Below are 26,352 nucleotides of genomic sequence, written 5' to 3'. Positions count from 1 at the left end.
CATCGGGCGCGCAATCGCATGGCTACGCAAGCGAAGTTGACCTCTCCCTCCTGCTCGCGAAAGACATCTCTCTGATATTTTGTCGGTGCCCCAGAGTGATGAGGTTGAAACGCGAGGAAGTACTCCAATGCTTCTTGAAAGGGCATCGAAGACTTAATTCGTGTTTTAGCATTGGCATCTTGCACCGGAAGTAAGAGTTGATCTAAGACATAGAGCAGACCTTGAAACTTGTGCTTTCTTTCCTCTGAAATTACTCTCGATAATTCTTCTTCCATAATAACTCTATTTTGCTCTAGAGTGCAACTTTGTTGAGATATAACGATCACCATCTCCTTTTCCCCCTGAAAAATGTTAAGGGGACTCCGTCTTAAATCAAGAAATTTACAAATAACTTTATACAACATCACGAACACCTTTTTATATTGAAGCTATGGGATTGAAAAATGGATGTCAACGATTTACCCAGATACGATGGTGATGGTGATTTATAGGTGGATAGCGTTATCAAACAAAGGGGTCAAGAAGTAAACAACAACCCGCTGGTTTCATTTTTGGTAGTGTCACGCTGTCGCTTTCAGTAAATTTCAATGTAAATATTGTTACAAATAATAAAAGTATTTATACCCCTAAGCTGCAAATGATAACGAGGTCAATCGGAAGCAAAGACCCTAACTGAAGTGATTAAAATGCCAGTATTTGCATTCTTCCAATTGTTTTGCACTTCGTTGAGAGTTTTGTTTATTTTTAGACATTATGTTTGTTTTCTTAGTGATAAAACCGAACACGCGAGATTCCCGCCATTTTTGCTTTAGTAGCCAATCGGATTATGGCTCTCGTTCGTGGATTGGTACGAGTAGGATATCAAGAGATCAGTAGAAAGTAATCCTTTTATCGAAAACAGTGTGTTTGTGCTCTTTCTACAAAAATAGGAAAATAACGCGTCTTAAACGGGATTACGCCTTACAGAATTGTGAGTATATTGACAATATGGTGGAGAATGTTTTTTGCTGTTTCATTTTTAGGTTAGATCCGATTTTTTAGAATTGCTATAGTCAACCCACATGTATGCCTTTGCTTTCAGTTGACTAGCTAGCTTGTGCTGATTAAACTAGTTCAAAACAACTGGTAGATCCCGTGGACTTTATTTTCCTGGTGTGTCTTCAATTCGAGTAGTACCCTGATCCGTGGTGCGAAACAGTCAAAATTCTACACAACACGAAGATACATACCAAAGGTCAACCCGTCATCGAGAAGCACGTCAAAACGACAGGGAAACAAGGACAACTGACAGCATAAAGGAGCGACCGACCGTCTTTGAAAACCTGCACTTCGTCAAAGGCAAGACTTCTCAGACAAAGGTAGAGGCTTTCTGATTTACTTTCGTTCTTGCTTTAAGAGTTTATGAATACCGCCTTGTTTAGTTCCAAGATTGGGGATCGTGAGACACCTCATATCAAATATTTGCATGAAAACGAGGCTGAGGAAAAGAACACTGTAAGAACGAGAAGAATTTAATCGCATCACGATGCCGCCCAAGATAGATTTCAAGACCCTCTCTGGGAAAAGAGATAACGCTATACATGCTCTTAATGAATTATTCGACGAATTTGAAGCACTTTATTCTGTGAAACCTGAACTGAACTTGTTAGCAGCCATATTTAACGAGATTGAGTCAAAGTACAGGGCGATTAAGAAGCAGATAGAGGCCATTGCTGACAGATTTGTCGAAGACGGTGTCACTTCAGAAGACGAAAGAATAGCAGAGAATCTGAAATGTGGAGATGAAATCAAAGTAAGATATTTGGAAACTTTGCAAAAATATGCGCATTATCAAAAGGAACTCAGTGCCTCTCAATTGCAAAATACCTCTGAAAACACTGAAGTCCTTGGAGCAGTTGCTGAAGCAGTAAAACAAATGGCACAAAATATGGCCACCAAACCGAAAGTAAGTGGATTAGAAAGGCTCTCAGTTCCATCATGGGACGGGTCCCGAAAAACATACGCGACCTGGAAGAATGAGTTCAACCATTGGATGAGCAAATATGACCAAGACAAGGATGAACAGCTCCAGCGCTTCCGTAAAGCCATGCCAAAGGGGTCCTGGTGGACAGACCAAGTGAAAACTTGCAAAGACATAGATAGAGCGTGGGAGATTCTCGACATTGAATTCGCGGACAAAAGGAAGCTGATGGATGAGCTCCTGGCTGAGATCAATAATTATGGTGCTGTAAGAAGCGATCCTAAGAGTCTGGCTCGTTACGCCACCTCAATATCCGTATTTGTGAGTGATATGGAGGACAATGGATGTCATGTTCAAGAAGCCTCTGAAGCGCCGTTCTTCATGTCCAGACTCCTGTCGAAACTTGAACCGAAAGATAATGCAGACTTCGGCAGGGAGATGCAACGTGAAAAGAAAGAAGAAAATGTCACCAATTTAGTTACTTGGCTCCACCACGAGGCAACGCTCCGATCTAGGGGCAAGAGAGAAACAGAAGCTGAAAGGGGGCGAGATCCACCTTACCGTAGGAAGACGGATCAACATTTCAATGATGCCAGTATGACCGATGACGAATCATGTCCCCTCGGCTGTAAATCAAAGCGTCTTCGTGCTTCCTGCCCTGTGTATCAAGGATCAAATCTCAAGCAAAGATGGGAGATCGTGAGGCAGAATAGAAGATGTCGGAAATGCCTAAGAGTGTCACATCACACGAACGATTGCAAAAAGGCTGACGGTACATCTTGTGATAAATGTAAGAAGAACCATCACCGTTCCCTGCACAGCGAGAAGAACAACGAACCCTTGCAGTCCACTTTGAGTCCCGACGCACCGATCTTCAGAAGCCAAGGTACTCCACCTGTAGTTGAGAACCGCAGCCTTCAAGGAAGGGATAACGAGGAGACCAGGAAAGTTAAAAACGCTCTCGGTATTTGTCCAGTGCAAAAGGTCAAGGTCAGAGACAGCGATGGAAACCTTAACGACATACTCGCGATGTTAGACACTGGCTCAAACACGAGTCTTCTATCCAAAAGGGCTGCGAAACAACTGGGGTTATCCGGTCCTCAGACGCACCTAACTATGAACTTAGCTGGTGGACAAAAGAAAGCAGAAGTTTCCGAGATGATAGATGTTGAGATCGCATCACCCGCCGATGAAGATATTCTGAAGAATCTTCAAGTACACACAGTTCGAAAGCTTTGTAGCAACGCCAAGAATGTATCACGAAAATCAATTGAAAGCTATCCTCACCTCAAGTCAATAGTAGATAAGTTACATCTCTCCGGTGGTACGGTCGACCTACTCATTGGTACTGACTTTGTCGACGCCTTTGTTGACATCCACACAGCCAGCGGCTTTCCCGGAGAACCTGTTGCTAAGAGGAATTGTTTTGGCTGGTATGTTTTGGGCCAAGTAGATCCAGATTCAAAAGACATGCCTGAAATCAAATCAGTAGACGTCGCAACTGTGAATGCTGTAGAAGACATCAAGAAACTCGTTCATCAAGACTTCTTAGGAGTCAGACCGACGCAACTGTGTACCTGCAGCGAAAATGTTCTACGCGAAAACAAGTTTGTGAAAGCCCTCTCAGCCTCGACAACACTGGTGGACGGAAGAGTACAAGTAAGAATGCCATGGAAAGAAACTGGGCCTCCGAAGCAAAGCAATTATGACATTGCTTTGAAGAGAATGTACTGTGCGGAGAGATCGTTTAAGAAGAAAGATTGCTTTGACATCGTAAGTGAAGAAGTTCAAAAACTGGTGGATCAAGGCTTTGTAATCAAGGTACCACATGAACATGTCCATCACAGTCAGCCAGAATGGTATATGCCATTACAAGCAGTATTTACCTCAGAAAAGAGTACAAAAGTCAGACTTGTGTTTGATTCTTCTTCCAAAGGTCACGATGGTCTCTCCTTGAATGATCATTTGGAGAAGGGACCAAATTACATCAACAGCCTGCCCAACGTTTTGACAGCATGGCGCTGGGATGAAGTTGGGTACTCTGGAGATATCCGCAAGATGTTTAACCAGGTGCTGGTACACCCAGATGATCAGGTTTTCCATAGATTCCTGTGGAGAAAGAATCAGCATGATCTTCCCACCGTGTACCAGTGGCTCCGACTAAACTTTGGTGACAAGCCAGCTCCGGACATTGCTTCGAATGCCATCAACATCCTGGCCAAAGTGTCACAAGATGAGTTTCCCGAAGCAGCAAAAGAGCTCCAGGAACGAACCTACGTTGATGACATTGGTGGATCCAGGTCAACCACTGTTGAAGCCAAGCATGTCACCACTACAATTGACCAGGTGCTTGGAAAGGGTCAATTTCAGATTAAGGCTTGGCACTCGAACAGGCCAGAAGTCGACCAAACCAAGGATGAGCGCTATACAGATTTGCTTGGTCACAAGTGGGACAAGCAAGAAGACACATTTTCTCTAAAGAAGGATTCCGTTGTGAGACAGAATAAAGACTTTACGAAGAGAACCTGCCTCGCCCTCCTAGCCCAGGTGTGGGATCCTATTGGCCTCGTCGCACCAGTGACGCTTAAATTCCGAATTGACCTGCAAGAGCTATGGAGTGTTGGATACGGCTGGGACGACATCATCCCAGAGGCAACACAGCAAAAGTGGAAGGAGAGTGAAGAAATCATAAATCGACTTCTTACCTTTAAATTTGACCGTAAACTGAAACCAACAGAGGCAATCGGTCCACCTCAAGTACATGGCTTTGCGGATGGAGGAGAACTGGGGTATGGCGCTACTATTTTCCTGCGCTGGAAGTTACACGATGGAAACCATCAGTGCGTCCCCGTGATTGTCAAGCCCTTTGTTGCACCGCTGAAACAGAAAACGATCCCTCGACTTGAACTCTTGGGGTGCCTAGCACTCACAAGGATTTACAGAACATGCCAAGAGGCACTGGCCTTTGTTAATTTCAAGGATTACGACAAGACCTTCTGGATAGACTCTCAAACTGTCCTATCGTGGATCAAGACCCCACCTCGGGAATTCAGACCATTTGTATCGGTTCGAGTTGCAGAAATTCAAGAAACAGTGGGATCAGAACAATTCCGCTATATCAAGTCCAAGTACAACCCAGCAGATGCCCTCACTAGAGGAATTGCGGCCAGTGACCTCGAAAGCTGGATGGCAGGACCGCCGTTTCTAAGGTTGCCGGAAACCGAATGGCCTCAATTTCAAGACGATGAGCAGAGTCCTCACCAGGAACGAGTAGACACTTTGAAAGAAATGAAGACTACCACGAAGCAGACGCAAGTTGACAAAAGAGACGATAAAACAAGAGAGTTCCACGCCATGTCCATTCCTGAAGGAAAGGAGAACAATCCTATCTTTAGCTACCTGCTGCAAAGATGCTCGACATTCACAAAGATCCGCAGAGTCCTGGCTTACGTGCATCGTTTTGTTGAAGCTACAAGACGCAGAGCTGTACCAAAAAGCTCCCTGACAGTTCAAGAACTCAAGCACTCAGAATTACAGCTGTTAAAATGGAGTCAGCTTCCAATAGACATACCACGCCTCGACGAGAAGTTAATCGCCAAAACTGACGAGGAAGGACTAATCAGAGCTCATGGCCGTCTTGAAAATGCCAGAATCCTCCCGAAAGACATGAGAAACCCTATCGTGTTGCCCAGAGACCATCAACTGGCGATCCTCCTCTTGCGTCACCTACACCGGAAACGAGGACACTGCGGCTACAAGAGCCTGATGCATGAAGCAAGGCGAAAATTTTGGATTATCGGGCTCAGGAAAATGGCCAAGGCCGTTGTAAGCAAGTGCGTCATCTGCCGGAAACTGCGCAGAAAACCCCTCGATCAGTTAATGGGCCAAGTACCAAGTTTGCGAGTAGCAGCCGGATTTCCCCCATTTTCGAACACAGCCATGGATATGTTCGGACCACTGCAGATCCGATTGAACCGGAGAACACTCCAAGAAGCACAAGTCGTTATCTTTACCTGCACAACAACCAGAGCAATTCACCTGGAGCTTGTAACACACAAAACAACTGAAGCCTTCCTAATGGCCTTCCGTCGATTCGCGTGCCTACGCGGCCACCCAAACGTGTGCTGGTCGGACTGTGGCTCGAACTTTGTTGGAGCACAGGAATACTTGAGGGAGGTGATGCAAGGCTGGGACATTCCCAAGATACAAAGCACCGTTTCAGAGGAATTTGCCTGCAATTTCGAGTGGCAGTGGAACACCCCACATGCAAGTCATCAAAACGGAATTGTCGAGTCGCTAATCAAGTCCGTCAGACAAGCCCTCAACAGTGTGTGCAAGAACCAGGCGTTTACTGAAGAACAGTGGAGGACGTTCCTGGCTGAAACTACCTACATGATCAACAGCCGGCCCCTCTACCCAAGTTCCGAGGACGTCTGGGAAGAACCACCAATTACGCCGAACGACATCCTGATCGGACAACACAATCCTCCTCCCCAACCCGAGCAAGAAATCAGAGTTAATCCCAGGCATTTACTGAGGAGTGTCCAAAACAGAGCTGGCGAATTTTGGACTTGTTGGATAAAGTACTTTGCGCCGACACTGCTGCCGCGGAACAAGTGGTTTCAGAAGAGAGAGAATGTCAAAATTGGCGATTTGGTCCTGGAGCTCAACCCAAACCGTAAGAGATCACAGTGGGAGATGGCGTTGATCACCAACACCTACCCGGCCAAGGATGGATTGGTCAGGAAGGTACGCATTAGGACTCGGAATGGCGAGTACGACCGCCCGATCCACAAGCTGTGCGTTATTGCCACAAAACAAGAGCTTAGTGGAGAGGAACAATAAAGACTATATATTACTGGAGAACGCTGAACTGTTAGCTTATAAGATATAGTCGAATTGAACTTCGTGCTTATATTGATCGTTGCTCAATTAGGGCTCTAATTTCCGCACTGGGACCGAGTGTTTTGCACTTCGTTGAGAGTTTTGTTTATTTTTAGACATTATGTTTGTTTTCTTAGTGATAAAACCGAACACGCGAGATTCCCGCCATTTTTGCTTTAGTAGCCAATCGGATTATGGCTCTCGTTCGTGGATTGGTACGAGTAGGATATCAAGAGATCAGTAGAAAGTAATCCTTTTATCGAAAACAGTGTGTTTGTGCTCTTTCTACAAAAATAGGAAAATAACGCGTCTTAAACGGGATTACGCCTTACAGAATTGTGAGTATATTGACAATATGGTGGAGAATGTTTTTTGCTGTTTCATTTTTAGGTTAGATCCGATTTTTTAGAATTGCTATAGTCAACCCACATGTATGCCTTTGCTTTCAGTTGACTAGCTAGCTTGTGCTGATTAAACTAGTTCAAAACAACTGGTAGATCCCGTGGACTTTATTTTCCTGGTGTGTCTTCAATTCGAGTAGTACCCTGATCCGTGGTGCGAAACACCAATATCTAGTCTCCTATGGGAGCGTTGCGTGACGAGCCTAAACAACGGCCGCGAATTAATGTCCGACATTTCGACCTTTTGATGTTGATCAAAATGTATATTATACTGTTTTCACTCATAATTTCATATTCAAACTGCGAAGAAAATGACACTTGTTTCCTAGATAATGATGCATTAGCAACATCAAGTGTCAGACAACATTCAATAGTTTATATTTTTCTAAATGATTTTCTTTGATTTACCTGATCGTTGTCGATGGCTGATACAAGACGCTCAGTCCTCGCCCTTGGCTCACTGTGCTTCTCGTTATTGCATCGTCTTCGGGTACCTTTAATACTTAAGTTCGAATGCTGTACATAGCGATCACCTTTGTCCTCCGGATTGCTAAGCTTTTCTGCCATACCTTCCATCCTTTGCTTTCCAACGTCCGAAGTCTTCTCAGCGCTCTATTTTATGTATATTCATGCTTTATTGTTGTGATATATTAACTTGATTGTTGTGTCATATTTTAAACTTTAACATGCAAGCCGATACTATCAAACGTGGGCACAGAATTCGTCTTGTTAGCCTTCTCAATGCATAGGGAAATGACTACCTTTTAAAAATAGCTGTCTTGGACAATTTCACAGACAATTTCAAACAAATAGGTGTTGCAAATGTTGGGGCATTTTCTGGACGTTGATCACGAAACTCTTGAGCAAGACATTGGACTAAACAAGATACAAATTCGCCGTCTCAGACGTTTCTTCGCTCAGATACATGCTGAATCAAAGCAAAGAGATTCGAGCAGTGAAGGCATTATAAAGTCATAATTTATTAGCTGGTCATTTTGAAGGTCCCTAAATAAATAGCCATGAACTATTTAAACGTAACGCAACCTGGTGCATCGTAACGCAATACTTCATACCACAACAGTGCTTTTCATGCTTACGGCAAACATTTCCAATGTGATTGATAGGTGTAACGTCCGCCAGTGCTCCTAAGAAGCGCAAGCAGGCGATTTTGCCATTTGGACGCTCTGGGCAGTTACAAGTCCCGAGGAACACAGCATCACCAGAAAAGGAGCCGAGGGAAAAATATCTTCTTCCCACTGCTCACATACAGAATGGCTGAAGTTTTATAACAGCGTTGTTAAACAGATTTATGAATCTTCCTTTGCTAGTAAACAAGCCGGTTTCAAGCAGTATCTGCTTGACCAACAACAAATGCGTTGGCAGTTGAATACAAAGATACAAGCCCTGTCAGATAAAGGAAACAACCTGCTGAGAAATGAGAAGTGGGGAGTCTGTCAAAACATCAAAACGTTTATGGCAGGATCGGATGGCTGTAAAAGCCTTGATGATGTAGCGAAGTGCGAGTCCTGCTTGGTCACAGTAAATGAAGCCTTTAATTCCGCGGCTGACCTATCATCATTTATTGACAGCAAGCGAAAGGGGCTCTTTCACGAAGACCATACCCCGAAGACGTTTGCAAGCGACGAGCTTAAATATTTTCAAGAAGCTCAAGAGCGAGTGAAGGTGCTGTACGAAGAACTCCAGAAAGCCTCCAATATGCTAACGACTACTCATATAAACCTGAAGAGGAAGTTTCCTTCTCGCTTCGGAAGAGATAAGCAATCGCAAAGAAAAAAAGAAAACAAAAGAAAGGTAAAAAAACAAAAAAACAAAGCAAAAAACAAAGGAGAAGAGATTACAGCATAGGGCATATATGCTTCTAGAAAAACTTACCTCAAGAGAGGTCACACATATTTTACGATATATGTATATTTTTTCTTGTTGCTGTTGTTGTTTTTAATAATTCCGCGTCGTTCGGCCGCGTTCAATGAACTTTTCTATTGACTCTTTTCCATTGACTCTATACGATTCTCTATAAAAGAATTTGAAACATGGAACTTTGATATTTGAAATATTAAAAATTAAACAGTTTCAATCCATTGTCACTGATACTACATGCACAACAACTGATTATTTTATTATATAATTAAATAGCATATTTTCGTAAAAAGGAGGCGATCATTTGACATGATTTTGTATGCTAAATATTCATGGAGATCCCACCGCCACCAGAAATTCCATTTTTTTTATTCTGGTTCCCCCCCCCCCCCCCCCCCCTCTTTGTGCCTGTCAATTACGCCTGAACCCCCCTTCCGTTTCTCAGAAAGCCATGTGATCCCCCAAAATCCTCCGCCCCCCCCCCCCCCAAGGCGATAAATAATGACCTGTCCCTTACAAAGAGCGAATCAATCTAAATTATTTCTTTGTTTACTTACGTATTTACTCTATCTACATATTGATTTGATCTCTGGCCAGGGCTAAATATCCATTTTTTCAAAATAATCCTTCTTATTTGTATACTTTTTCCGATTGCAGGAGAACGTACGTGTCACGTGCCGTTGGTCAAAACTCACTCCCTAGAGGGAACAAAACTCACTAACTCCCTAGGGAAACAACAACTTGAGCTTTCGACTCCCACGTGATCAGGTCGTGCTCCTTGAAACCGCGGCAAATTTGCGTCATGCAAACGATTTTTCGCCGTTGTTTTATTTTTTCTATTTTTGAGTTGGGAGGTATAACAAAACACTTAATGACTGGCTCCTCGGGAAACAGTGAGTTTTGTTTCCCTTTACTTACGTATTTACTCTATCTACATATTGATTTGATCTCTGGCCAGGGCTAAATATCCATTTTTTCAAAATAATCTTTCTTATTTATATACTTTTTCCGATTGCGGGAGAACGTACGTGTCACGTGCCGTTGGTCAAAACTCACTCCCTAGAGCGAACAAAACTCACTAACTCCCTACGGAAACAACAACTTGAGCTTTCGACTCCCACGTGATCAGGTCGTGCTCCTTGAAACCGCGGCAAATTTGCGTCATGCAAACGATTTTTCGCCGTTGTTTTATTTTTTCTATTTTTGAGTTGGGAGGTATAACAAAACACTTAATGACTGGCTCCTCGGGAAACAGTGAGTTTTGTTTCCCTTTACTTACGTATTTACTCTATCTACATATTGATTTGATCTCTGGCCAGGGCTAAATATCCATTTTTTCAAAATAATCCTTCTTATTTATATACTTTTTCCGATTGCGGGAGAACGTACGTGTCACGTGCCGTTGGTCAAAACTCACTCCCTAGAGCGAACAAAACTCACGAACTCCCTACGGAAACAACAACTTGAGCTTTCGACTCACACGTGATCAGGTCGTGCTCCTTGAAACCGCGGCAAATTTGCGTCATGCAAACGATTTTTCGCCGTTGTTTTATTTTTTCTATTTTTGAGTTGGGAGGTATAACAAAACACTTAAGAATGGCTGACTGTTAGGATCGAGAACCGCCGGTCAACGACCCATTTGGCAAATCGCTCATATTTTGCCCAAAGATACCCTTACGTGACCTAATTCTAAAAATCATATTTCAAGGTTCCAGCGAATTTTTATTTTTCAGAAATTCGCGAAAATTTGAAAGCGCGGTCAAAGTGCGGTTTTTCGTGTAATAAAATGACCGAAATAAGGTGCGAGGACGAAGCGCTGGTAAAGTCTTAAAATAAATTCAATTGACTTCAAACTTCACAGAAATGTGGAACAACCACTCTAATTTATTCCTCGTTTTAAACTAATCTCAGAGATGTTGATATAGTGGTTTTCCGAAACATTTTAAAAACACCTATGAAGCGTGTGAAAAATAACGGCAAAATATAGGTCATGTTTAACAGCATAAAAATGCATCTGGTACCTCACTTTCCGATTATTTTACTTTACAGCCTAGAAATATCATTATTAAACATATATCATGCCAAGTTTCATGCTCGAACTCGCAGTATTTCCCTTTGAGAAAAACGAAAATCTATGTCAATGTGTTGGGCGCAAATAACACAATAATTATACACGAACAAGAGACAAATCAGTTTCAACGGCGAAAGTAAAAGGCCATCATTCATTAAAATCCCGTCAATTCACTGCTATCAGTAGAAACATAATGTCCACTACATAGAAACTGTTTTTAGACGTTTTCGAAACATTGCGCGTTAACTTTGTTTAATTTCCTGTCCGCCGTCATGTCTAGTCTGTCATCGCGTGTATTTCATTAATGTAAACAACACTCTGAATGGTTTTCACGACAAACGCAAGAGATTTCCTGTAACCTTAATGTTTTCGGTTCACCAAAACGCTTTAAGTTCGTTAAGACACAATAATGGGTCAACTTGGAATGCTGTTTAGCATTAAGGACGTTAAAGGACTGTAAATTAATCGAGTTGAAATATCTTGAAGCAAATCAAAATCGCGCCCTTATTCTAATTTGGCAAACAGCCGACCTCCGTTCAAGTTCAAGAAGTCGAGAGGTTAATTCGGCAATGTATTACCGGTACAACAACAAAATCAAACCGCGGTCATCAAAAGTGTAAGTTTAAAAGTGTAGTGGCAAGTCCCAAATAAATTTCGCCTATATAAAATGGAAACAAGAAGTGAAACGTTCTGACCCGAAACAAATAAACAAAATATTAATACGACTACTTTAATCCGAAAATGTTACAGAAAACATACCTAAAAGCCGTCGATTCCCCTCAACACCACTCCACATTGCCTTAAGGAGCCCAAGCTTTCTGCTGTAAGAATCAGGGGCCTCAGGAATCTGTTTTTATCATATTGGCAACCATGCTGCGTGGCTGATATTCGAGACTCAGTAAAAGTTGTCACACAACCGTACGAGCAGCCCAGTCACGCTTTCACTGCTCTTGCGCAAATGTTCAACATTTCGAAATTTACCTAAACCGATTACAGGTTTAAAGTAGTGACAGTAGATTGAAATGCGCTTCTTAAAGCTGACCTATCCAGGAGCAATTATTTCTTGTTCTTGAATGGCTCTTAGTTGTAGCTACAGTCGGGAAGGGGGAGGGGGTACTCCTGGAAATTTCGGATATCTGTATGCCGTGGAAGATTAAGTGGTCTCCAGCTCTTAACGCCAACACTGACACACCAGATGATTCTCGAAGTATCACAGGGATCACTAAGCTAAATAATTTTGAGTTTAGCTCCGCTGAGTCAATTACCTGTTGGTGCGCATATTGCATTGACCGTGGACAGGTGGAAAAACAGTTAAACGGGAAAAGCCTGGTGCACATTGTAATTTAGCGTTGTCCAACACGCAATCGGTCAGGTTGTAATGCTAATTGTATTTGACAGAATCTCAAGTTTTCTTTGCACACATACTGGGGTGACATACTCCTAGATGGGCGTGGCCGGGAGTCATGAGTCAAGTCAGTCAACTCGCAAAGCTTAACAGAAGAGTGATAGTGAACCACTGATAGAAGGACTGCAGATTGTCCCTACGCTTTACCCTGATAGGCCTCTGTTTTATTCTAATGAACTGATGCTGTGACAATGATGCCATTTAGCTTTATGAACATGCTAATTGTCAAGGGTTTCTTTTGCAGTATAAAAAAAATCATAAATAAGTAGTTCTTTGTGAAAAACTATTTTCAGGAAAGTAAGCTGTTTGGGAGATCTATGTTTTCAGATGTTCTAGAGTGATTAGTTTGTTAAGGCACTGTTGCGCTGCGTCTACGCGCAGTGTCGGAAACAAAATGCATTAGATCATCTAATTTTAAGTCGATAAAGGTAAATTAATCGTTGCAGCGAATTTGGAAAGGGTGACTCAAATCAAAAGGGTGATTCAAACCTCGTTCCTAGAGTCTCTCATCTTTCCGCCCGACTGGAGTACGCTCCAGGGTGCGGTAAGGTGAGAGACCCTAGGAAGGAGGTTGAGACGATTCGGTCATGAGTTTTTCCTCTAAAGGGTCTTCCTCCTCTACTCTCTCTCCCTCTCTACAAAAATTTAACGATCCTCCCCGCCCCGAAAAACTAGGACCTGAAAAAGACGAACATTATAAGGATCCTGGGCTCTGCGCATTTCCCGCGCCACCATTTCGGCGTCAAGCTTTCGGCCTGTCGTTTGACCAGTGCGGAATTTTGCCATAAGATACGAGTGCTGCTGGTCACTGACTGCCCTGAGAGCCCAACCCTCTTTTGAAACAACAAGGGCTTCTTGGTGACGTATTGTGGCTTTGAGTAACGCGCCAACGTTTGCTCCAAGCAGGGTTTGTAGCACATTTTGGCTAAGTCCATAAGGGAATGTCTCTCCAGTGTCTGAGTATATTTCTCCAGAGACAAGTGCCTCTCTAAAGTGGACGGGCTATGAAAGACACGAATGCAGCTGCCTTGAAGACATTAATACACCCCTGCCATGCATGGTTACTATCCTTGGAAGCATCACCAGACGCTTTCTCGGTCACACCCGTTGATAATGGCAACGATGTTGGGGTCGCAGTGTTCGTGCCTTTTTAGAAAATGACCTGAAGTCTCCTTTAGAGAACGATGTTTCCAGCAGAAATAAAGAAAGAGCGATGTCTGACTAAACTGCAAAAGAAACCCTTGACAATTAGCATGTTCGTAAAGCTAAATAGTATTATTGTCACAGCATCAGTTCATTAGAATAAAACAGAGGCCTATCAGGGTAAAGCGTAGGGACAATCTGCAGTCCTTCCATCAGTGGTTCACTATCACTCTTCTGTTACTACGATTATCAGTTGAGTAACGCGGACGAAAGTTTAGTCACCAAGTTTTAACGTAAAAATCGTGTTGTTGTCACGAGCAACTGGCTCCGTATCCATTGGCAACTTGTCGGCCTTTGACGTCAATTGACAGCAAAGCGCGCGAAATTGTAGGCGACGCGACAGCCGACCAACGGCTGTTGATATTGTTACCAACGGAAACGAGGTAAGTTGCCCGTGACAACAACACGATTTTACGTTAAAACTTGGTGACCAAACTTTCGTCCCGCCTTACTCAACTGATAACCGTAGTAAGCTTTGCGAGTTGACGGACTTGACTCATGACTCCCGGCCACGCCCATCTAGGAGTATGTCACCCCAGTATGTGTGCAAAGAAAACTTGAGATTCTGTCAAATACAATTAGCATTACAACCTGACCGATTGCGTGTTGGACAACGCTAAATTACAATGTGCACCAGGCTTTTCCCGTTTAACTGTTTTTCCACCTGTCCACGGTCAATGCAATATGCGCACCAACAGGTAATTGACTCAGCGGAGCTAAACTCAAAATTATTTAGCTTAGTGATCCCTGTGATACTTCGAGAATCATCTGGTGTGTCAGTGTTGGCGTTAAGAGCTGGAGACCACTTAATCTTCCACGGCATACAGATATCCGAAATTTCCAGGAGTACCCCCTCCCCCTTCCCGACTGTAGCTACAACTAAGAGCCATTCAAGAACAAGAAATAATTGCTCCTGGATAGGTCAGCTTTAAGAAGCGCATTTCAATCTACTGTCACTACTTTAAACCTGTAATCGGTTTAGGTAAATTTCGAAATGTTGAACATTTGCGCAAGAGCAGTGAAAGCGTGACTGGGCTGCTCGTACGGTTGTGTGACAACTTTTACTGAGTCTCGAATATCAGCCACGCAGCATGGTTGCCAATATGATAAAAACAGATTCCTGAGGCCCCTGATTCTTACAGCAGAAAGCTTGGGCTCCTTAAGGCAATGTGGAGTGGTGTTGAGGGGAATCGACGGCTTTTAGGTATGTTTTCTGTAACATTTTCGGATTAAAGTAGTCGTATTAATATTTTGTTTATTTGTTTCGGGTCAGAACGTTTCACTTCTTGTTTCCATTTTATATAGGCGAAATTTATTTGGGACTTGCCACTACACTTTTAAACTTACACTTTTGATGACCGCGGTTTGATTTTGTTGTTGTACCGGTAATACATTGCCGAATTAACCTCTCGACTTCTTGAACTTGAACGGAGGTCGGCTGTTTGCCAAATTAGAATAAGGGCGCGATTTTGATTTGCTTCAAGATATTTCAACTCGATTAATTTACAGTCCTTTAACGTCCTTAATGCTAAACAGCATTCCAAGTTGACCCATTATTGTGTCTTAACGAACTTAAAGCGTTTTGGTGAACCGAAAACATTAAGGTTACAGGAAATCTCTTGCGTTTGTCGTGAAAACCATTCAGAGTGTTGTTTACATTAATGAAATACACGCGATGACAGACTAGACATGACGGCGGACAGGAAATTAAACAAAGTTAACGCGCAATGTTTCGAAAACGTCTAAAAACAGTTTCTATGTAGTGGACATTATGTTTCTACTGATAGCAGTGAATTGACGGGATTTTAATGAATGATGGCCTTTTACTTTCGCCGTTGAAACTGATTTGTCTCTTGTTCGTGTATAATTATTGTGTTATTTGCGCCCAACACATTGACATAGATTTTCGTTTTTCTCAAAGGGAAATACTGCGAGTTCGAGCATGAAACTTGGCATGATATATGTTTAATAATGATATTTCTAGGCTGTAAAGTAAAATAATCGGAAAGTGAGGTACCAGATGCATTTTTATGCTGTTAAACATGACCTATATTTTGCCGTTATTTTTCACACGCTTCATAGGTGTTTTTAAAATGTTTCGGAAAACCACTATATCAACATCTCTGAGATTAGTTTAAAACGAGGAATAAATTAGAGTGGTTGTTCCACATTTCTGTGAAGTTTGAAGTCAATTGAATTTATTTTAAGACTTTACCAGCGCTTCGTCCTCGCACCTTATTTCGGTCATTTTATTACACGAAAAACCGCACTTTGACCGCGCTTTCAAATTTTCGCGAATTTCTGAAAAATAAAAATTCGCTGGAACCTTGAAATATGATTTTTAGAATTAGGTCACGTAAGGGTATCTTTGGGCAAAATATGAGCGATTTGCCAAATGGGTCGTTGACCGGCGGTTCTCGATCCTAACAGTCAGCCATTCTTAATGACTGGCTCCTCGGGAAACAGTGAGTTTTGTTTCCCTTCGACCTCAATGTTCCTCTCGGCTTCGTCTCGGGGGAACTTTGAGGGTCTCGGCGAAACAAAACTCACCGTTCTTAATATTATTTATCGGTATTGTGGTCCCAAATGAATTTGGAGTACCAGTAAAAAGATCATTTTTCCTCACCGTTCATGTTTCCATTGTATCTCTGTTGCTTTATTTGTAAAAAAAAAAAATTCACATCTGCCTTCTTTCCGCGACACCAAGTGCAATGTTTTGCTATTTCCCCTTATGCTCAAAGAAATTATTTGTAAAGTAGCTGGCATGATTGTAACACAAATAAACAATAAATTCCAAATCTAAAATCTAAGATTCACAATAAACTACTGAAAGTTAATATTGAAGATATTAGTAACATCCATTATACATATGTTTGTTCTTGATTGTTTTGAGTTAAATACAAAAGAAAAATTTCTTCGCTTGAGGGTCAATAGTGTGAACACTACAAACAAACTTCCCACTGAACTAAAACTTACTAATATTTAGCGAAGAAACACATACAAACAAATTAAATAAACACACAATCCACCTCTAAGAATGTAGGATGGAACAAAGTAGACTCAATCTAACACTCGGAGCTCCACAACTTGTTAACCGTTGACTGCAATTCAGGTTAAGCCAGCCAAATCAATATCAAGTCATAACAAAAATAGTCGGAAAGCGGGTAGCTTAATATATTATTCTCGGGGTCTCGAAGATGAAACTGAGGTTCTCAATACCATCTCCCGATCCTGGTTGCGGAGGAATCTTGTAATATAATCAGAAAAAGGTCAAAAAAAGGTCCAAAAAGTGTCCAAAAATATAGTCCAACAGTCCAGGTCCAAGACTCCACTGTTACAGTCCATGTACCTTGTGCCTCCTGCCTACTATTGAGATGGAGGTGTTAGCCTTTTAGCGAGAGATGGTAGCTTGAAACAAGCCGCCCTCTTCGCGCGATAATTACAAATGAAAATTTATTCCGAAGTTTGGCCCAAATTAATTATCATTTATTTAATAGAATACAAGATTTGCAATTGTTTGCTTGGAATGGATGTCATGTTACTTGGTGGCTCTAAGTACGCTAGAAGTATACAGTTGATTAGTATTTGAAGTTCTTTGGATGAGAGATGATCGTTCAAATAAAGACAATTATTCTAGTACGAGTCAAGTTTATCACAAGTTTTTTTACTAGTCCTCGTTTTACAAGTCCCCGCTTCACAAGTCCACGTCTTACTAGTCCGCGGTTTACAAGTCCAGTCCAATCCAGTCCAGTCCAGTCCACGAAATAAAGTATGCCTAACTGAATAATTTCCAAACAGTAAGACGAAAACAAACAAACAAACAAACAAACAAACAAAACAAGATCGGCTGTTAGATTAGCGCCCTAACCTGTCGTTCATCGAACTGAATGGGCCAATAACAGACATTTGATGTGATCGCTTGGTCGATCATACGATACCTGTGTTAATCTATGCAAATCATCCACGTTTACATATTGTGCTAGAACTGTTGTTGTCACGCACAAAAAAAGTGAAGCAAGATAGCATAATGTCGCACGAAAACACAGCGCATCGGGAGCCAAAAGGACGCAATTCAAGTTGGAATCCCCTTAGGTTTAAGAAGAACAAAAAAGAACCTGGGGAATGCGAGTTACAGGCTTTACGGGTCGATTTCGAGCCCGAAACAAAACCTCCTCCTACTTTTGTCTATTCTCAGGAAACGAGCGAAATAGTAACCCCCGTGTCGACTCATACTCTGAAGCTACTGGAAGCAATCCGCGAAGACAAATTGGAATTCGTCGAAGAAGAACTCAGCAACATGAAAATGCAAGATGTCAATAAGACCGACAGACATGGCTTCGCACTTATTCATGTCGCAGCTCGATACAACTTACACAGAATCGTGCCCTTGCTGTTGGAACATGGAGCACACATTAACATTGGCACAAGTGAACACCAGTGGACACCCCTTCATTTAGCTGCCAGGTGTGTTAAATGTACTCTACAGTGCTAGTATCTTGCTTTTCTTTCACTAACGACTACTTGCTTTTATCAGAACGTCTAATTTAAAGCTGAGGATGAACGTTCTTATTTTTTTTTTTTGCGATTTGAGGCTGAAAACGTTCGTAAGATGTTCTTAAGGTTACTTCATACCTTCGCGGGGCTACTTGGTCGATTTTTCTTTTTTTGGTCAAGAAAATTAATGTCCGCGAAGCAAAAGCGGGCTCTAGCGCGATACACGAGCGCTTTTTCTCGCCTCACGCTTCGCGCTCGTTCTCGCGCCTCGCGCGCGCTCTTGTATCGCGCTAGAGCCCGTTAATCCGCCTGTAGTGCAGACTAGATTTCTGAGGATGGTTTTCAGCGAGGGCTGATTTTGTATTAATGCCCTTAAGAGTGACTTCCTGTAAATACTACGGATAGGTGTGCAAAATGCAAAAATCGAATTCCCTCAAACTTTTTCACAAGAAAGCCGTCTGGAAACTACTTAAGAAAATACAAGTTTTAGTTTGTTTGGATTTATATTTTTCAAGTAAAGCGATTTTTTGATTTTCACCCTTGGAGAAGCCCTTGAACCACTGAAAAATGTGCTTCGTATTTGTGACTTGTGTAAGTAAACTAAAACAAATATCAAAACTATTTCGATATTACACAATTCAGTGACCCCTCCTTTACAAAGTACCGTTATTAGAATTAGAAAAGATTCAAACCTGAATTTTGAAAACATTTTCAAATTTACCCTCCTAAACAGCATTATCAGAAAGCTTGATTTTGGCAAATTTCAACGGCAAAACTCCCTACCTGGTACATGGATTCCGCTGTAAAGATGGTATTCTATAGAAAGAATAAGGCTTCCTCTATCGTTCTGTGAAATAAAATTTTGGGGCAACTGAAACTGCGAATTTAGACGACCGAAAATATTTACGGCACTCGCTTGAAGTTTATGACCTTTGAACTTAAAGTTGTCTTCATGAATATAAGAGATAACCTAAACAACAGTTGAAAGTTTAGCCTGAATGCGACTCTTTCCCCCATTTAAATGATTTGTAGTCATTCTTTATCTTGTGTGGGCAATTTTATCGAAAGTAATATTTTTTACGCTGAAAAGGAGTGCTAACTTGTGTATGAGTACGTGCGTATTTGTTTACTGAAGCGGAAATTTGTGAATATTAAATTTGTTCCATCTAAGTTCTATTTCGTGTGCTGCAAGGCGTTTCGTGTTCTCATTAAAACAAAATGGTATTGTCAAGTAGAAGGTTTTCTTCTCAGATTTTAAAACAACATATAGTTTTTGACTTACCATCCCCATGTATGGCTTGATTTGCTCAGCAGCGTTACACCGGGTGTGATAGCGGTGAGATGGCATGACGATAATTAACAAATCGATTTTCGCAAATCGATTTCATCAAAATATATTTATTATATCTTTTGACATCATAATGCTTTGAGACTACTTGATAAAGACTCTTGTGAAATAAGTCCATTACAACACAGGCACGCTTTAAGTGTGTACCCACATTTTGTGGGTCGATTATTATTCATATATTCACGCTATTGTTCTTTCTCATTGAATATTCATAATTCACGGACCGATTACTTTCCGAACATGTGGCTGGCTACTGCACGAGCGCAAACGCTTTGATGTTAGGTGCGATATTTTTGCTTTGTGTTAGGATTTCTGCTTGATTGATTTTTTAAACCCTATTGTTGCGACATATTTTAATTTATTCGTAAGAAAGGTCTGGAAAAGCTCAAAGCATGCACGTGGAAAGGCCCCGGGAAAGGCTGAGAAATTGACATGAACGCATTGCTCGGCGTCTGACCGCAAAAACACTCTCAAACATTCTAGTGTCTGGAATGTTTTTCATCAATAAATTCGCTCCTTTTATTCATTCCAGTGTTCATTTGAATCTAAGCTACGATTTTTGACGTCTCGCTTTGTTAAAATCATACCGCTTTGATGAGTCCAAGTGAACATAAACCCATGGAACGGAAGCCCGCTCGATTATTTATAAAAAAACTCTGTCGATCGATAGCTAGCTATTGGAAGTCGGCCCGTTTTCACCGAATTAAACGTAGACATTCATAAGCAAGAAGAAAATAAAACGAGTGTGTTGGATTTTGAATTCTGTGTACCCTTTCGTTTGTCATTTACTGTTCCTTTAGATGTTTTCTTTTGTCTTTTAGCTTTTCTGGTACGAAACGATCGAGTCGAGTATAAACGTCACGGCAATGAATCAAACGCGATTTCTATTGGTCAGATCCATGTGGTTGCTGTGACGACCAACAAATCAACGCGAGTTAAGCGGAGCTGAATCGGGCGAATTTAAGTTTATTTACAAGCTTTTTTTAAGCCAAATCTCAAAATTATCAACGACATTTCATCTTTTCAGAAGTTTAGTGTCACGGCAGTATCAACAAATTGTGTGTTTCGGGTCAGCATCGCGGATCACAACAACGCGAGTTGTTAATCGAACGAATTCAAGGTGACAGCGTGTTTAAAAATCTCAGAAGTCTAAATGGCAGTTCATCCTTCCAGAAATCAAAGCACTTTTGACGGTAAGTCCATTGAAACGTATGTGAAATTCATTGAGCTAATGTACAAAACACAGGGTCACTTATTTACATGTTTTCCACCGTGAAGTCAGCGATTCCCTTGATCGGTAAGCTCACGACTGAAACTTTGGCTTTGGCCCAAATACCGAGCTGATCGACAGCTTCAACAGAAGCACCAACGGCAAACTCCATCATGTATCACGGCTCACAGCTAATAAACTAGTTAACGTGACGATCAAGTGTGTTTACAGTGATGAGAATAAGTGAGTAGCCACGCGTATGACTCAGTTATTTATAAGCCCGCGTAATGGCGTGTATTTGCATAATTAACAATTATTCCATGAGCGCGCGTTGGATATGAGATGGTAAATAGCCAACGAGGCCCGTAGGGCCGAGTTGGCTATAACCAATCTCATATCCAACAAGCGCGAATGGAATAATTGTTTTATTAAATTCGGTGCTTTTGTATTCTTGGAAATATAGCTTAATTTTATTGGATTTTAATTTTACAAAATGACCGGAAGTCGGTGTGACAAAAACAACAACAAGTGGGAAATCACATGACATGCGCGTCGTTTGTAAAATCAGTTGAATGAAAAATTTGAAAGCGAAGCAAGCGAATTTGCTGAATGAAATTACAATCACGTAGAATTCAAGGAAAGTCTATCAAATGAAGGAGATATAACCCTGGTCAGAAAGTTTGAAAAGCGTTCAAGTTCGAGTCATGGAGAAGAGCCGAATAATTGTGCACTTGCACATTGCCGTTGTAATAATGCCGCGGAAAACTTTGATCGCAATGTGACACAGACGTTGTGCCAAAATTATTCTCGACAAGACCCCTTTCAGGATTCCCTTGCTTTGAAAGCCTTGGCATTTCGAGCTGTATGTGTGGAGCTCATTGTTGGCCAGATTTAGAGTCAAGGACAGAAACTATCTTAGCGTCACATTCATCTTCAGAATCTCCGAGGCCACCCTGGTGATTTTTCGTGGCTGGTAAAGAACCGGGCTTCGGTTCAGCTCAAAACACTCAACTCCTTGAGGTGTTTTTCGCAAGGACAGAATTGTTGGCGCTAGCTGTCGTTGATTCTCTTGTCGTCGTCGGCCAAAAAAGAGACTGAGATGAAACTAGATCGTCCTCTGTAGCTGTGCGGGATTTTTGCACTCGGCCGATCCGAGCTTGCTTAGTCGAAGAGTTTCCTCATCTGCTCATTGGAAACTGGTTTCTTATAGACTACGCCGGCAATTATGCCTGTTTTCCTGCGGCCTTTTACAAATGCATATGCTCTAATAATTTATTTGCCAGGTCAGAGATAAAGGAAAACGGTTTGTTGTGGGGCGGCGTGCAAAGGAAATGATCAACCGGCGGCTCTAATGGATTTAATCAATGAACTTTTGCAATACGTGTCATCTTTCTTCCTCGCAGACGAGTAAAAAAACTTCAACTGAACATTCAGTTCTTCTTTTGACTTTTCTTATATCGGTTTCGAAAATTTGGTCCCACCAGGACTAGCAAGCCATTCTGTTAAGGTAAACATTGTTTTTGTCACATAATCTTCATGAATGCGTAAAATCTCGCCGGTGATATTTTAATTTTGCAACTTTAAGGGAAACTTAACGTACACGTACCGTTAAATAACCTTATATCGAACTTTGTGGCTTTTTTGTTGTTACTGGGACGGCATTGTCCATAATTTCCTGTATTTCCTGTGTAGATAGCTCACCGAATGTGCTTTTTTTCATCCATTTTTTTTGTCGACGAAACTTCGCTTCACGCGAAAAAGCTTATGCCGAGCGACGTTTGCCGCTTTCATTTCCATATAAGGTCAAACACAGGTATAATGGCTGGTAACCGAGATCCAGTGAACCAATCAGAAAGCTAGAATTGCATTATCCGAGGCTGAGAATTTAATAACAATATATATCGTCTGTTGTTTTGACAAGCGCACGGTCAATCAAATTCAAACAAACTCTTATGTATTTCTTTGTAGTTTAATAGTATCTGATTGTTAACCTTAAATAAACTAATCCAACGAAAAGCTTAGCGATCGGTTGGTAACAAATCACTTCAAATAATTTTTTAATCGACTTCCATCTCGCAAACGAGAGCAAATTCATTCAGACGTGACCGAAGACATGCCGCCGCGGTTCTCACTGCCGGCGACAAATTGCGTTGTAATTTGCAAAACAAAGCGGTTCTCCGGTAATACGGAACCAAAAATTTCGTTTAAACGCTCATTTTCAAGCTTGTAAAATGCATATCAATAATAAACCGATATTACCTTTGCCGCTTATGAGCGAAACGTTTTTCGGTGGAAAGAGATGAAAACACTAGGTGACATTTTTTTCGCAATCACCACGCTTCAAAGAACAAAAGGATACGCACTTAAGGGACAATAATTAAGCCGCATTGTTGAATTCTTTTGAAATACATCCACTGAATCGCCGCCCAAAAGTCACAAGTCCTATTCATTCATCTGAGCTCAATAATTCCGAAGATACTCAGCCCTGTCATCGGAGCAAACTCGACAATAACTCGAAGCTTGCCGACAGGTAAATTAACGAGCCTCCCGTGTCAATTAGCCAGCGGTATAGCCCATTTCTGAACAACACAAATAAAGCGTGCCTGTGTTGTAATGTCTACAAAATTTTGAAACTCTTATTACGGTGAAATGAAGAACCTGGATCTACTATTTTTATGCCGCGGTCGTGTTATCCTCGAGTGTGGTATCACATGACAATAACAACTAAAAAATGGCCACCTGCAATCATTCTCAAATTGTTGGTGGCATGTGCGTCACGTGCGGTCCTAGGGTTTCGAATCCCGCACATGTTCAATTTGTTCTCTTGAACGACTGTAAACATCACAATATTAAGAAAGCGAGTCACAAACGGCTGCCGCAAAATTCAAGAGATTTTTTCGCAACGGTAAATGATCTTGCACTGTTAACGATCAGGTCAACTGTCTTAAAGCAAAATGGTATAAGCTTGATACAAAGTTATGGTCACTTTGTTTCCAGCTCAGACAAACGAAAACGTAAAAACGAGGCTTCTGGCGAGTTCTTAGGGGAGGCTAAAACTGTATTGGGATAATATCTTTGGAACCACTCCTCAAATTCATAAATAAATGGTACTCCCGGGTTAATAAGTCACAGTAATAATGGCAGCCAGTCATAAGCAGGGACTATGGTGACAATCGCATGACTCGAGAGACTCTCCAAGTAAGGACAAGTAGGGAGCTTTCCGCCGTCCTTTGATGTTTCCCACGTCAATATCAAAATGTTCACAAATCGAACGGAGCATGGCTACACTCGCTGCCGCATTTTCGTGGGAGAAACCTGTAAATAGCCGGGCCGCAATATAACTCAAGAGCCTATAGTCTCAAGAGACTATTACGCTTTTGCACGTTCAGCTACATTGAAAGAGTGCCATTAGATTTTGATTTCGCGTATCATGAAATCACGCCTTATTGGGCCTCATGGTGATTGTCTGTTACAGTAGCATTCAGTATTTTCTCGATATTTTCGATCTAAAGATAAAATTGAATTACGAATACACTGACCTGCTCTAGCCAACAGTAGCCTTGCTTCGTCCAGAGAAGAATCGCTCACACCAATAGCCTTCAAATGACCTCGAATGTCTTTGTCACATTTTCTAATTAAAACACATTGAACATATGCGGGATTCATAACACTAGGACCGCACGTGCCACCAACGATTTGAGGATAACTGCAGGTGGCCATTTTTTAGTTGTTATTGTCATGTGATACCACACTCGAGGATCACACGACCGCGGCATAAACATAGTAGATCCAGGTTTTTTATTTCACAGCAATGAGAGTTTCAAAATTTCTTTACTTCTAGGAAAGATTTTCGACCAGCTTATACAAAGCTTAATCTTTTGGGATCTTTTATGCCAAATACCCCAATTTTGGCCTTAACAGCAACTGCAACAGGATGCTATCAGAAAGAAATTAAAAGGAGCCTAGGCATGCAAAATGTCATTGCTGTGGAGGCCAACCCAAACAGGGAGAACATCTTGTATAGAGTTTTGCCAAGGGGCAACAGGGGTGATGAGAAGTTGATAGACGTGATAAAACCCTATGCACTAGAGCTCAAAGAAAAGCTAATTTCAAGCCCCTTGACAATTTTCTATAGCAACCTTGAAACCTGTGGTGAGTGCTATTGTTACTTTGAGCAAGAACTTAGGGAACAGCAGTTCTATCCTCCTGGGTCTCCTGCAAATTTCAGCAATCGTCTGTTTGCCCAATACCATGCACAGTACCCAGAAGAATATCGTACTAGTCTAGTTAAGAGTTTTATCTCTGGTACTTCTGTTGCAAGAGTGCTATTTGTTACAGTTGCATTTGGTGTTGGTATAGATGTACCTACTGTGGAGAGGGTTATACACATTGGTGTACCCTATACTATGGAAGACTTTTTTCAGGAAACTGGTCGCGCAGGACGAAACGGAAATAGTGCAATGTCTGTGCTCTATTACAATTCGTATGACATAAGTAAGGGTAAAAAGGCACTTCAACCAGTTATGCGTAAATATGCAACAACACAATCTTGCAGGCGAGAGGTAATTCTTCGCCATTTTGGTGCTTCACGGCCAGTACTAACATGTGGTCGCAGCTGTTGTGATAACTGCAAACAAGCTTGTGAGTGCTTAGAATGTTCCAATAATAGTGAAGACTGACTTGTTCAAGTTTCCATTTACCATTCTTTACTTACCGTATGTGAAGCTGTATTTATGTAGGGCCTTTAAGCTCAGTTGTTTGACTCTATGACATATGGATTTGTTTATTGTGCTGCAGTGATGGCAAGTATTGAAGAATATTTAATTTTGTAGTTTCTTGGATCATGATTAACAACAAATTTATACATAATGATTGGTGGCATACAAGCTATCAGTAGCCTATAACCTGAATTTTAGATTATTTGTCATTCTTGAACAGAATGTGTGTGGCAGTTTGGTTAGCATGTATTCACCCTTTCCTCTATGCATTAAATTTTATAATAGAATTTTAATGTTGTGTTAATGTATATTAGTAGTATTTCCTTTTATTTTTTTTTTTTATTTTCAAATCCTGGGTATACATGCTATTTGTATTTTGAGAAGGAAACAAACAGGGTTGGAAACTGGACATGTGCATGAAGCAGTTATGATTGTCTTGTTGGTCATTGCTTTGAAATGGTGGCTCCTAAAGGAACCATTTGTTTGTAGTTCTGAATGAAACTGTTTACTTTAATTAGATCTCATCGAGGTCCTCGTCTGAACTAGAAGAGTGTTCCTCATCACCCCAAGGAGTGTCAGGGTCTCTGGCCAGTTTTTGTTTACTTGACTTTAACCACTGCTCTAGGATTCTAATGTCAACACAGTCGAAGGGGCTTCTCGGGAGATGCGGGAAGGATGAATGATTTCTGCCAGGAATCTCTTGAAAGGGCTTCAGGCCACACACTATGGATATCATGTCATTCTGATCTTTCTCCGCATTTCGATAGCTGTGTGCTGTGG

At 41.5% G+C, this 26,352-nt stretch overlaps 3 protein-coding genes and 1 pseudogene across 4 annotated transcripts in view; 3 read left to right on the top strand and 1 right to left on the bottom strand.

Annotated features, from left to right (window-relative positions):
• Positions 1 to 715: 715 nt before the first annotated feature.
• On the top strand, positions 716 to 7,340 carry LOC149116898 (uncharacterized). Its single transcript, XM_089282568.1, has one exon. It carries the CDS (start codon positions 1,526 to 1,528, stop codon positions 6,803 to 6,805), a length of 5,280 nt encoding a protein of 1,759 aa, XP_089138694.1. The 5' UTR covers positions 716 to 1,525; the 3' UTR covers positions 6,806 to 7,340.
• Positions 7,341 to 8,067: 727 nt separating this feature from the next.
• Positions 8,068 to 9,356, top strand: LOC149116897 (uncharacterized; annotated as a pseudogene).
• Positions 9,357 to 17,742: 8,386 nt separating this feature from the next.
• LOC110063328 (uncharacterized) overlaps positions 17,743 to 26,352 on the top strand; it is a 35,259-nt gene continuing 26,649 nt past the window's right edge. The window contains exon 1 of one of the 2 annotated variants that reach the window (XM_020770305.2): positions 17,743 to 18,266. In XM_020770305.2, the coding sequence (XP_020625964.2) occupies positions 17,830 to 18,266 (437 nt within the window). In that variant the 5' untranslated portion in view covers positions 17,743 to 17,829. Of the gene's footprint in view, positions 18,267 to 19,675; positions 20,838 to 26,352 lie in introns of those variants that run through there. The other variant, XM_089282566.1, reaches the window with a different exon arrangement.
• LOC149116896 (uncharacterized) overlaps positions 25,892 to 26,352 on the bottom strand; it is a 1,864-nt gene continuing 1,403 nt past the window's right edge. The window contains exon 3 of the mRNA XM_089283570.1: positions 25,892 to 26,352. This exon is cut by the window's right edge and continues 255 nt beyond it. Within this exon, the coding sequence (XP_089139696.1) occupies positions 26,087 to 26,352 (266 nt within the window). The 3' untranslated portion in view covers positions 25,892 to 26,086.

Source organism: Orbicella faveolata, unplaced genomic scaffold (assembly GCF_042242905.1).
Source record: "Orbicella faveolata isolate gen_17 unplaced genomic scaffold, um_ofav_v1 contig_12, whole genome shotgun sequence".
Classification (NCBI taxonomy): Eukaryota; Metazoa; Cnidaria; class Anthozoa; order Scleractinia; family Merulinidae; genus Orbicella; species Orbicella faveolata.
This window is presented reverse-complemented; position numbering and strand designations above follow the sequence as displayed.

Coding starts and splice junctions, on each gene's coding strand:
- LOC149116898 (XM_089282568.1), top strand. CDS start 1,526: ATGCCGCCCAAGATAGATTTCAAGACCCTCTCTGGGAAAAGAGATAAC.